Raw genomic sequence first — 13175 nt, 5'->3', positions numbered from 1 at the left:
GTTTTGAAACGTATGCAACTCATAACCATAACTTTTATTTTAGTGAATCATTGAAACACAGCTACGAATTTTGTGTGCATTTCAAATTAAAAGTGCATAATATGGGTCATGATAAGTGCTGCTCCAGAGGAACCACCAAGTGTGATTTTATGCAACAACACAGAATCTAAACAATGGAATATAATGAATTTGCACTTCAGTTTGGATTGCATTACTTGCATGCTTCATGCACTGTTATATAACAATATGGCAATCAATAGCCATTATCTCAATCCAATCAGGAGCAGTCACTGATTGTATCATCCCGCCGTCCGCAATTTTCTTTATTTCATCCACTCGTCACTGGAAAACAAAATTACAGCAAACTCCTCTAATCAGAGCTGGTTTCCTGATGTCAATCATTCAGAAATTGAATCAGGCCTGACACTAGAAGATTACTTTTTAATAGTGACATATGGTTGAGTTGCTTCCAGATCGCATCATGACAGTGTCGGTTAGTGACACCGATGTGTGTGAGAGCAGGGCGACAAAACTGAAGAGGGGATGTGGCGATGGTGCAGTGGGCAAAACTTCGAAGCTGTCAGGAAAGCTTCAAAGATAACAACCGAACATGGTGTCAATCAGTCCTACGCTATGTAAAGAAGGGTTACAAAAGCCAGATAAATCAGAGTGAAGATTAGAACAAATTTGCTTGTGAACACAGACCAAAGAATGGAGTCTTGTATTGCCACCGCTTTTATCTTGTAGGCCATCGAGGTCCAGTCATTTTATCTGTCTATCTGCAGGAACCAGTGTGGAAGCTGTGGAACGCGCTAGCCACCAATTAACAGCGTTGCATTTCACACTGTAACGATGAAACAGAACTGACCTGCACTATCTCTGAGTGCATGGCTTTTCACAGCAAGCTTGTAACAGATTCAGTGGGAACAAGGCTAACAGCTGTGGATCCAAGTCACACTCTGTGGATACTCGACGATCAAAGTCACTGGCAAGAATAGTTGCAATTTGGGCGGTGTATTGAACTCAAACTGCTGATTAATATGTGGATCATAATATTTCTTTGACCCATAACAATTAAAAGTCACAGGAATTTTCCTGTTCTCGGCATAAACAATGATACCCAAAATGTACACATGCAATCCTGAAAAATTACATTCATAGAATAAAAACAACGATGAGCTTTATTTTTATCGATCATCAACAAATATTTACACACTTTCTTTAAAGCTCAAAAAAATGCGAAATATAAAATGAACCAAATGTGACCAACCATTCTGTTATGTTTATGTAAATATTTATCACTTGTTTATGCATTCTTGTACTTCACTCCACTTATGGAATGTGGTTTTTTTATTGTTTGAGTTGTTGTTTTTCCACAGTGATCAAGCATTATTCCCAAAGGATAAGTATTTTCAAAAGGCACAGTAAAGAACATCTCAGTGCAGTGTCACAAGAAAGGGATGAAAAAAATAAGTCAAGGCGATTATCAACATAGTGTAAACAGTTCAAATACATTTTTATCAAACACGCTCAGTGAAAACTACAATAAAACATCATATTTGCATACAACATCAAAGAAGCATAAATTAATGAAATTGTCACATGTCGGACTCCCTCCATCCTCTAGCATTCCTTCCAAACTTGTAAACCAGTCTGCGTCCGTCTACTCGCTCTAGGATTTCTCTTTTGTAGTAATATCTGTAACAGAGGACAGATGAACACTGTCAGACAAATTCAAAATGAGTTCATCACAGATCACCTGAAATGTGTTTGGAATTGTTATACAAAAATGCAGTGTAATACTTTGTATTGTGGTTATTTTCACTTATAGAACTTTTAAGGCTGATAAATTTGAACCGGATGAATTACAACTATTTATAGTGTGATATGAACGGATGTGTTTTTATCTTAACAAGATAAACTTTTGATTGATAACAAACCTCATGAAAAAACTGAAACCACCAAAGAATCGATGCTACTAACAATGTATCTAAAGCCTGATGTTATTAACCTGTGCCATAGATCTCCATTGTTGTTTAATAAAAACAATAAACACACCAATGAGACACACAGTTGTTCTGGGTGACATTTCCCTGAAATACAACTCTATTTTGAGAGAAAGACCAACGCGTTACTGGTTTTCTTCTTTTCATGGGATTTGTGGACAATAACAAAAATAGAGTTTTGCCAGCTTTGTCGTTTATCGTTTCACTCTTTCATCAAATATAATGTCTGTCTTCCACAACAACAACTTACATCATTTATGTTCTCCTCCATTCAGTATGAGTAATCAGAATGAATTGACTATTTTCATATTACTACGCTTTTTAAAGATTCAAGTTGTGTTCCTCAGATTACTTTAACCATATTATGTCTACTCAATCAAATATGTAATGAAAGTATGAAGACAGCGCTATCAGAAAGCGCTGGCGTATTCTTTTTTCATTCAATGTCGTCATGAAATGGATTATAGGTCATTTTGCCAGTAGATTTTCTCTGTTGTATATAGAATATGTTCTACTACTCTGAATAAAATCGCATGAACTCAAATGAAAGAAAACGTGGTTGTTATTCCTTTGCTTTTGTTATCAGGGAGCACCAATCTGTTTGGTGATGCCATCAAGTTGCAAAATCTTCTGCACAACGGTAAATAGAAAATCAGCTTTGTGGTCACAGTGACAATACCTGTGGGCACATTTTGAAGTTCCCAGTGGTTTGCACTACGATGAAATTAAGCTCATTAGATTAGCTCATTTGAATGTAAAGCTGTGACTATTGCAGGAGCCTGGGAGATTTTGTGAGGAGAAGCTCATTTCAGTTCATTTGGGAGAAAAGTGAAAACATGAGGCAGTTCAGAAATGAGTCCATTCTACTGTAGGTAATCAGCAATGGGAGGTATGTATTTTAAAGGGTTGAGTTCACTGGTTTTTGATGTGTAACTCTTAATGACGTCACCTATAAGCATCAGAAGTTGTTTCAAAGTAAATGTCTTAGTTATAACTGTTTAATTAGCAAGTGCATTATAAACTGCTTAGGTAAATTGGATTAGGAACAATGCAGTGTGACATTTCTTCCTCAGCACAGATTTCTTGAGCTATTGGTATAAAGAAACCCGCTGTGTGCATGTAGGATGTTGATAGTATTGAAAGTGTCGGAACTTTATTTCTGCTGAAATTTCACTCTGTCGGAGTGAAAAGTGGAGATTTAAAATCAGTTTCTGCAGCATTTTTTCCTCCAACAATTGATAATTTATCGTTTGGTTTTGTATTTGTCTAATCACAGTGTAATCGCTGCAGGTGTACCTCATTGCCCGGCTTAGTTTCTCGTAGGTCATGCTGCTGTTATTCTTCTTCTTGCCCCATAACTGTGCCACTGCATCTGACTTAAGGAAGCGGAAAACACCCTCCGTGCGATCCTCCCACTTGATCAGCCCTGGGTTTCGCTCTGGGTTCAGCAGAATGTCCCTGATGAACTCCCACAAGTGGGTCCCCCTTGGGTCTGTGGGGAAAGCAAGCAGGTTAAAAAAAAATCATAGCATAAAAAAAGATAATAGGTAAAGAAGTGTTGATATGACTTACTGTGTTTTTTGACCTGACGACTGAAAGACCTTTTGATATCTGAGAAAAATGAATACAACATATTGTAAAATCCTTTTATCTATTTTTTTTTTCATTTGTAAAACTTATTTTGTAGTTTCCATTACAAACCATGTTGTGTTGTATATTTCATAGATTCCTCACCAGGGCTGGAAGGGGTGGGGGATGCAACAGGGGCGACGGGGGGAATCGAAATATCGTAGATATCTAAGTTAACAGAGAAAAATAGATTAATTATTCTGTTACATGATCCATTCCAAATGAAGCATGAGATGAAATAAGGCAGCTGACTGATATATTTACAGTACCTCCAGGTGGATAGCTGACGTCTGAAAATGAACAGGAGAAGTCTACTATAGAGGGAAAAAGACGGTAAGAAGGCCATAATGATTAGATTAGATTCGATTTAGATAAACAGATAAACTGTCAACATGCCTATCTGTGGTGACATTTTTGTTTTTGTCTTCTGGACTAAGAAGTTGTTTGAGTGATTCTTACATTCTGGTTTGATTTCCAGTTGCCCTAATTCCACATGGTACTGCCCTGCAGGGATGGGAAGGAATAAGGAAGAGAATTATCAGCACAAATCAGGAAATTCAATTTGTCAGTGTTGTGTAATATGTGAAGATTGATTATTTAACTCTACATTCATGGTGAGCTATGAACCATATCTTTGCTTAAAGTCTTGACGACCTCTTTAGGGCACTAAAATGCAAGTTACACTGTGAGGTAGTCTGAAATATTCAGCAGATTTAGTAGAAAAACTATTGTGTTGCTTTATGTTAAATGCAGATACTTTCACTTTTAGAGCCCAAAACAGGATGGTTCTGTATTTTCACCGCAAACAGGGCCAAAACATGTATCACTTTCTCAATAGCAGATTGAGAGGCAAATTATTGGTGAAAAAATGACCTGTTCTTCAGAATAAAAACAGGTGAGAGATCAACAAATATGTTTCAACAAGAAGGTACACCAAATCTTAATAATCACTCGTTTCAAAATGATATTTGATGCTTAAAACTATAGCACCTTGTCCCAAGAAACTGAGGCGGTTTCTCTCAGCTTGCAGCAACAATAGCAGCATTGTGCTCTAGTTTGGTTCACCTTAAATGTCTCTGTAAACTAGAGGTTAAACCTGTTGTGCCTGGTCTTCTGCCAGCATTGTTTTGAAATGCCATTGACTCAAGACATTAGGTAAACTATGTGTTGATGTCGCTTACCACATGTTATTACACTTGAATCATTTTGTTGCTTCAATTTCCTTTTAGCTTCATTTCACACATAATAGTTATAGTTAAAAACCCAAAGGTGAAGCCTCAGGCCTATTAACTCCAGTTTCTTTACAATACCCCTCAAACTCTAATTAAAAAATAGTGGATGTGCCAGCTTGTGTCTCTGCTTCACACCCCCTCTGTGCTTTGTTAGGAGACCTACTCAAGCAAGAGCAAACAACAAATCCATCATCTCCCTCGCTTTAATCAGTCTTTCGCCCCCTCTACAGCACCACGCAGTGCGACCCTGACTGGAACTGTGATCCCTCCTCAGCAAGACTCAACTTGAATCACCCGGCTTCTCTTTTATTGCGACTAATCATCTTCTTTCCCCCTCCCCTAAGTCCCCCTATCAGACTCTCAAACGCACCGTTCCACTTTAGCTCTGTGATGCTGTGGAAGAGGATGGGTCCCACGCTGCCAGCAGCATGGATGAAGTCCTGGTAGTTCAGGCTGCAGAGTTGATGGCCGTCTATATCAAAGTTTTGGAAGGGAACACTGGAGGCATCGATCTGGTGCATGTCCATGACCTGCTGCAGCCACTCCCACACCTGGAACTTACTCCAGAACTGAGGCTGGGAATCACGAGGCCACAGGCGATTTGTGTAACCAGACGTCACCATCGGAACTGGAGACAGACATCAACGGTTATGCATTAAAAAAGCATTTGTCAGTGAATTAACTTTGCTTTAATGTAAATATGCATCTGATGAGGGAAACATGAATTCCTCTACTGGTGGTATTTGTCAATAATTAATCTGCAGAGCAGTTCACTGAAAGAGCTGTTGAGCTACTTCTCGGTCTGGAATCTCCAAATCACGCCTTGTGTTTTAAAGCTCTGGGCTCACCATGTGAGCAATACATCAGTTGTTAATTGTTGAATGATTTTAATTTTGTATATCAGTTTCATAACCAGTGAGAGAACTGGATTGTTGAACAGAGAGCAATCAGAATCCTTCAGCAGAACAAATAAGCATATTTTCTTGAGGCGTTTTAGGAATTTACTGAGACAATTTAAAGAACGGAGTGCATACATTGTGCCGCTAAGGCATAGAGTAGGCTTCATGAAGAGTGTGTTAGTGGCGGTCACAAGCCTCACCATCAGGGTAGGAGTTCGTAGGGCTCCAGGTAGCAGTCAGATGGCTGTCCAGGGTGGTGGATGGAGTTACGCTCATAGCTGATACACTCTGAAGTACCATGGCCCAGAGGCGGAGGCCACAGAGGAGTAGTTTACTCTATGGATCAATCGAAAATGAAACAATGAACTTATTGCTTTCTGTCGTCCAACGAGACACAAAATAACATGCTTTAAATATTCTAATGGTAACATTTAGATTTTATTTGAAATTGAACTAAATATTCTGGTAATGTATAAAATATAATGCACAGTTTGTTTAATTTGACTGAGTATGACTACATTAAAGTTATAATCTTTAAGATTTTTATGAAACCAAGTGGCGGAATCTGACATTCCCACGCTGGATTCAGATTCCCTACGTAAACAGGAAGGCTTCACAGGAATCGATGCATGCATGTATACTCCAGTCTCATCAGTCAAGCATATCTCATTGACATCTTCCTCATTGTTTACTCTACCCACTGTAGCAGAGTTATATTAAGTTTCTGCTAATGCAAACAGAATCATTTTGCAATCTTAAGTATTGAAACAAACTTATTTAATGTATTTATCTCACCCTGCTTAATATAATATTTATGGTAACTAAAATTTTGCAACACAAAGGAATTATGTCAGTACAGTGTATGAGTTGAGTAAGCTGCTCATAAAAAATACAAGACTATCCATCGCCACAAAACGTCCTCATCGGTCGTTTGTACAAGCAGCTCATTACAACTCATATTTACGTTTATTGTTAGGCGGTGACTTCTAGTAGCTTCAGTAATTATGACAGGATGAAAGGAGGAAGTCAAGTAACGTAGTATATAAGAAAGTCCATGGAGGATAATGGGGTTGATGAATGGGTCAAACAAACGAAGACTTTCACCCAGGAGACCGCTGTTCATGTCCTGAAGTCAACCTTAACTTATATATCATTTGAGTTTACATACTACAGCTGCTTATTTCATTGTCAGTTGATTTAGTGTTTAATATGGGCTTTACTCCCCTTCACTGTATTCATTAGAAATGGCATGGTTCAGTCTTAACCACAACATTTGCATCCCAAAACTAAACTCAGAATTTCAACAGCTCCACTGTTTTGAACAGCGGGAAGGAAGAGAAGTGTAGCACATGCACAATAGCTGAGTCATGACTGACACTGTTCACTTTCAATGATCAGTTTTATGTTACTGTTGATTCTAAATATTTGGGACATGAAATATGAAATTCCAGAATGTTACGTATTAGTTTAGCGTTCAATACTGCCGCCAAAATAGATGACTGCACCGCATTCTACATTCTGCATTATGTCAAGTGGTAACATTTGCCAACATCTGAACAAAGCTTTGTGGCTTTGAGAAGTAAAATTTATGTTTTAAACTGGACATGAATTTTTTTTTGGTTGTAAATGTTATGGAGCTATATATAGTCATCGAGCTGTCAAAGGTCAACACCCGTTTCAGATTGCTACACAACGGAACAAATTCTTTACACAGTGACCCACACCTTTTCCCTGGAAGATCTTTGTCACGTTTTTATGGCATGTGATAAACAGAACTAAGCCAAGCCCTGTCACACATTTTAACGGTAGATACTGTGCTGCCAGCCTCAGAATTGTGACATACAGACAAGCTACTTAAAGATCTGGCAATCATTTTTATAACAACGTAATGTTAAGAACCCTGAAAAAGATTTCCCCAGGAGGTAGGTGACACATGCCAACATGCAAAGGTAGATCAGCTCCTCAGTTGACAAGCTGCCAAGTCTGCTCAAACACCTAATGCTGTGTGTTAACCCTGTCTACACTGCCAAGCAGGTATCTTATGAACCAGACAGCAAGTAATGAAGCAGCGCTATAGAAAAGAGACAAAGACATGGACACAGTTATGGATCAATATCCCATCAGCTGAGCCATGATACAAAAATCACTCCACTGCATGTGCCATGGGGTTGATAAGCAATGCTTATCACCATGTCAGACTGTTAGTTTCATTTCAGTGATTGTTGCCTTACCATAGCATTAGACGTAACTAGATAAGTCCATCTGTAGTTGAAACATGTTAAATAATTTCACAATTGCGAAATGCTATTAAAACACAATTAGCCTTTTAGACCAAACCTCTGTTTGATATACTGCTTTCAGTCATTATAAAAAGCACTGCTGTTTGCCCAGTGCCAGTATAGCAACTCACCAGAGAAATAGAATGGGGTCGGATCAGGCCTGACGTAGATCCACTCTCAATACGACTGAATTGAGATAAATAGTTATTTCTGGAAATTCCAATAATCTAGAAGACAAGTGTTTACAGTGAGACGAGGTGAGTCCCTTTGCTTCCAAACAGATGAAAGCATGCAGACATACTAGGTGCTGCCCCACAATGTTTTTTTTTATCCTCCTAACTTCCTTATCCAGCATCAATTGGCTACCTGTCCAGAGTCATACCAGGCAGGTATTTGCATAATGCACACCCACACACACACACACACCTCACATAACTTTTATATTTCCTATTGGCAATGTTCCCTCTCACTTGCTCTCGCAAACTCGCAAACACACACTCACTCAGGCAGAAAAGCACACACTCGTGAGGATACACCTACACAGGCAAGGATCCAGACACTCACTAGCCCATAGAGGAAACGTTTGATTCCTTAAAGTCATTGTTCATATAGTTGCTTAAAATAGTGTTTAACCTTCAGAGACAATTTCCCCTGTGTTGGTATGTTGCACTACATTTGTTTTACTTATTCCATCATGATGAACGAGGTGCTGACAATTTAGGTAAGAGGCCCTGAGAGAATGTTTTTATTTTCCTTTTTGAAAGTCGCTGCAACTGCATGCTGGAAAAATATTAGTGTCTATGTGCTTGACAAGACTGCAGTGGAGAAATGCCTTCGTCAGGGTTACACATTTACAAATGTCTTAAATTAGTTTTCTACCACAGTGGCCTCTTTCAGTTATCAGTTAGTAAGTGAACTTGATTATTAAAGTCACACTTTGCGTCTTGTTGAGGACAAGTCCCTATTTGGGACAAGTTTATTTTAGTTTCACTTAGAGCTATGGATGACCTCACCTCATCACAATCACCCAGCCTTTGATTAACTCTTAAAATAGCTTCCACAAACATGCCGTGATCCACAGGTGTCTGAGTGGAGAATGATAGATGAAAATTACCTTTGGTGTGCGTACCACAAATCCCAGTGAGCATACCACAACAATGAAAGAAGCGGAGAATCAAAAGTGACAAATTCTTTGCCAGTGTTCATATATGCTGAACTAAATTTCCTGTCAGGTTTTGTGCATTTCCCTTGTGACATTCACAAGATGTACTGTCTTTAAAGAGGACATCACATAGCACTGTAAAGGAAATGTTATATAGAGCTAGGTCAATGCCAATACTGTTCAACTGTCCAAAAGATAAGATCATGTTTCTATTCAAATCAGCCGTTGCACACTGCACGGCTGAAGAGAATGTGAATGTGAAAGTGATTATTTGTTTTTGCCTTCAAATTCCTCAAAACATGTTTGTCCTGTTTTTGTTTTTTTAACAGTTTGCATCAGTCAAGTGCAAAGCACGTCTTTCAAATCAAAACCGAGTAGATTAAATAAACAGTATCCACGCAGCAGTAAATATGTCAAAAAAGCATTTTTACTGAACTTTGTCACCCTTCATAGTCGCTGTTGCCCTACACTGACAATGATCAGAGAGAGTTCAAACATTCTATTTTTGCTTGACGCCAATTAGGGTTTGGGCAAATTGTAACATCTTTGATCTTAGATCTAAATCTGATCTGTAACCTTGTACCACTACAATACCTCTTGGGACCAGAGGCACTAACAGTATCATGTTGATAATTGAAGTGACTTTGAGCAGGGCTGAACTGCATAATAGGCTGAAGCAGGGAGACGACTGTGAGAAAGTATGTCAGGTTTCTCTCAGAGCTGGAGTTGCATGTGGAGGGAAACAAGAGGTGACGCTGAACAAATAAACTCACTTAATTTGCTCTTATATAACATGGATCCATCCAGAGTAATAATATAAAATCACTTCCAAGTCCTAATTTTTAATCACCTCTTGAGGCTGACATTGTTGGCCTTTCCTCATTCCATGGAAAAAACGTATCGACATATACATACATGAAACCTTTTTATTTAACCCATTCTAAGTATTTAGGAGCAGTGAGCAGGGAGCATCTTGGGTATCAGAGTCTCGCTAAAGGATACTCTGACACACAGACGTTAGACAGGAATCGAACCGCAAACCTTGTTGTTTAAGGATGCTGCTCTAACCACTGAGCCACAGCTGGCCAAAGATCCCTTCGATCAACATTCTGGCTTAGTTCTGTGCTCTCTACAGTTCACACTGAGCTCACTTTGGAAGCTCTCACTCTCTCTCTGAGTGTGTGTGTGTGTGTGTGTGTGTGTGTGTGTGTGTGTGTGTGTGACTTGGACTCCTGCCCACAGCTCAGCCTCAGAGGTAATGAGGGAATTCAGTGTTAGCATGATTAGCTCTGAGAGTTCCCCTCATCCCCCCATGCACGCCAGATCGCTAGAGTCCAAATCCTACCACTCCTGATCTCCCTGTGACTCTATGACACCGTCCTAACTGCACCGGTTACGGATAAGTTGCCTCAAGCCCTCCCCGCAGCCCATCTGCTGCCTATTTGTAACACAGGTACTATTTTCTGGATTTTTTTTGCAGCAGTTTCCCATCTTCTTTTTAAAGGGTAAATTGCCTCCAGGGTGTAATTTGAGACCTAAGCCGAGCTTGGTGCCTTCCCACTGTGAATGTCTGACCAGATTTTATTGCAGTAAGATTAATAAGCCCATCAGCAGTGAACTGAAGTCACACATTTCTCATTATAGCATTGGTTTGGCCTGCTTCTCAACTTCTTTTTTTTTTTGTTCTTTCTCTATCACACTTTTTTTTGCCATGTCACAAGGAGAGCCTAGTATTTGGCATCTCATTTCATGGATCTACGTTCTGCTTTTTCAGGGTGGATGTGGGTCGACATATGCAGAAGTCCACTGGGGGAATAGCAAAAGGGAGAAAGAGAGTGGGAGAGATCAAAGTCTGTCATATCAACTGTGTGAGTCAGCCTACCAACATTGTGAGAGGCAGTGAAGACATCCTCCCAGACACAAGAAACTGTCATCAAAATGTTGGCTTTATAGACAGTGTCATCTATTTTTAAATAGAGTGTCAAGTAGAGGCTTATGTCACCCGCCAATAATCGTACACTACTGATCCATTTATAAAGAGGCTTATAACTTGCTTAGTGGTACTGTGAAATATAAATGCTTTATTTGAGGATGCAGTCAAAACTTCCCCTTTGACAGGAAAGGCTGTCAAAGCTGTCAGTCAGGAGAAACAGACAAGACAGGATGAGATGTACAGTTTGCATGCTCTAATGAACAGGAACTTATTAGCGGGAGTATGTCTATTACTGTCCCACTTGCCTCCCCTCTTTCATTAGCTGCTTATCACGCCCGTTAGTGTCTTCTTTAATACTTCACATTTTGATTAGCATATGATCCAAGGGGAAAGACGGAAAAATCATTTTATTGGTGTCAATTACTGCTACAAATGACAATTTCACTGCCTAAATTGTAATTTCATGTTCCTTCCCTGTCAAAGAACAATGTCTGTGTAATTACAGTATGAGAAGTGCAACAGGAAAATGAATTATTCACAATCCTCTTCCTTTCTTGTTCTTTTGAACTCCGCCACGTCTATTTGCTTGTCATCTGACTGGCTGTATTAATCACTATGCATGGAGAACAGAGGTTGTGCACGTCTCACAAGTTATACTGAGTTCTAGAGCATGGCATGAATGATGTAAAAATACCATTTCACCTGCACAGTGTCCAGGAGCTTGACTGTGCTTGACGAGGTAGAGTGTGGGTCTCACCTCCGCCCGTAGGTGACACTGTTGTCTCATATACTGCTTTGGATCTCTGAAAGCAAGGTTATATGATGAGTGAACAACAAAGATGTGAATTGAAAATTTGATGGCGATGAAACGTGCTTCCTGACAGCTGCTGACTACGATGCCAATGGATGGCGCTACCTATATAGGTTACAATAACCTACATACGCTATCTCTACCAACTCCTGAGGGAAAAGTCACAGAGGTGTAAGAAGGATACATGAGAGAGGAAGAGAGAGAAGAGAAGTAGGGTCGTGCAGGAGTGGGTTGTTGTGACACAGGTATACTGTACTTTGGCTTTGCCACAGTGAGTGGCAGCGGTCCTTTGTGTTTCTCCCAGAGATGTACCACAAACACAGTCCAGTTCCTGGGCATCAATGACTGCTTGTCTCTCAGTGTCCCAACTACTGAAGGTACGATACAACAATGAAACAGCCTGTCTTTTAAAGCTATACACAGAAACTTACACTGTCTGTAACCTCCAGCATTATTGTATTATGTTGTATTATGGATAATAACTGTGATGTAATCACTTTTACAATTAATAATATTTAAAGCTGCTATGAATAATATGTTATATTAACCATGAATCACAGTAATAGTAAGGGGTTATGCATATGACAAATCCACAGATAATTAACACTTGACTTTGCAGTTCCCATCAGCTCTATAGAGCGGAGCTTTCAACAGTGACTGATTGTTTTAGTTTTATACTCCCCAACATTACTGTTTTGGTTCCCTCTCACCGCTCTCATCAGTCAAATATGCAGGAAGCTGTTTTCAGCAAAAAACCCAACTCTTAAACTCACTGTATGCAACTAAACAGCAGACAGACAAAGTTTGCAGCTTGCCGGTGAACATAGTGGAGCATTTATCAAATAAAGAGCCAGATATTTCAACCAGGAGATGGTCAAGAGCAAAACTGAAGAGTGAATATTGGATTATTCGTCAAGTTGCCAGAAAGTTGACTCCAAGTGAATACTAATGTTGAACTGCTGGATGTGTGAATCATAAACAAGATCATATTGACGTTAAAATATGCCAAGGTTGTCTTTGCAACTTCTGTTGTCTGTTGAATATGAAGATAGCAGGCTTAGTTTAGGTTAGCAGAAAAACTGGAGACAGGGGGAAACAGCTAGCCTGGTTCTGAACAGAGGTATCAAATCCACCTACAGCAGCCCTAACTATTTACTGTATATCTTGTAGTTTTTAGATCAATACAATAATCAAACAACAACACGCTATGGGTGTTTGTGCCGG

The 13175-nt window shown here is 39.4% G+C and overlaps 1 protein-coding gene across 2 annotated transcripts; it reads right to left on the bottom strand.

Annotated features, from left to right (window-relative positions):
* Positions 1-1163: 1163 nt before the first annotated feature.
* On the bottom strand, positions 1164-8348 carry ehf (ets homologous factor). 2 transcript variants are annotated; one of them, XM_068723252.1, is made up of 9 exons: positions 8177-8348; positions 5967-6102; positions 5238-5495; positions 4095-4139; positions 3905-3949; positions 3708-3803; positions 3579-3617; positions 3303-3498; positions 1164-1698 (listed from the first exon to the last, which is right to left on the bottom strand). In XM_068723252.1, the coding sequence occupies exons 2-9, from the start codon at positions 6064-6066 to the stop codon at positions 1599-1601; spliced, it is 879 nt and encodes a 292-aa protein (XP_068579353.1). In that variant the 5' UTR covers positions 6067-6102; positions 8177-8348; the 3' UTR covers positions 1164-1598. The 2 variants fall into 2 exon arrangements, with proteins under 2 accessions (XP_068579353.1, XP_068579354.1); XM_068723253.1 differs by having other exon boundaries at positions 3741-3803.
* Positions 8349-13175: the final 4827 nt, after the last annotated feature.

The sequence above is a fragment of the Cebidichthys violaceus genome, unplaced genomic scaffold, assembly GCF_023349555.1.
Source record: "Cebidichthys violaceus isolate CVI_PGR_0920_01 unplaced genomic scaffold, fCebVio1.0.p SCAF_3, whole genome shotgun sequence".
Classification (NCBI taxonomy): Eukaryota; Metazoa; Chordata; class Actinopteri; order Perciformes; family Stichaeidae; genus Cebidichthys; species Cebidichthys violaceus.
This window is presented reverse-complemented; position numbering and strand designations above follow the sequence as displayed.

What these genes read in the sequence shown, in the direction of transcription:
- ehf (XM_068723252.1), bottom strand. Translation starts at nt 6,066, where the DNA reads ATGGTACTTCAGAGTGTATCAGCTATGAGCGTAACTCCATCCACCACC. An exon ending in TACGAACTCCTACCCTGATG is followed by an intron (nt 5,496 to 5,966) that starts GTGAGGCTTGTG and finishes GTCTGTCTCCAG; the next exon opens with TTCCGATGGTGACGTCTGGT. An exon ending in TCGTCAGGTCAAAAAACACA is followed by an intron (nt 3,499 to 3,578) that starts GTAAGTCATATC and finishes CTTTCCCCACAG; the next exon opens with ACCCAAGGGGGACCCACTTG.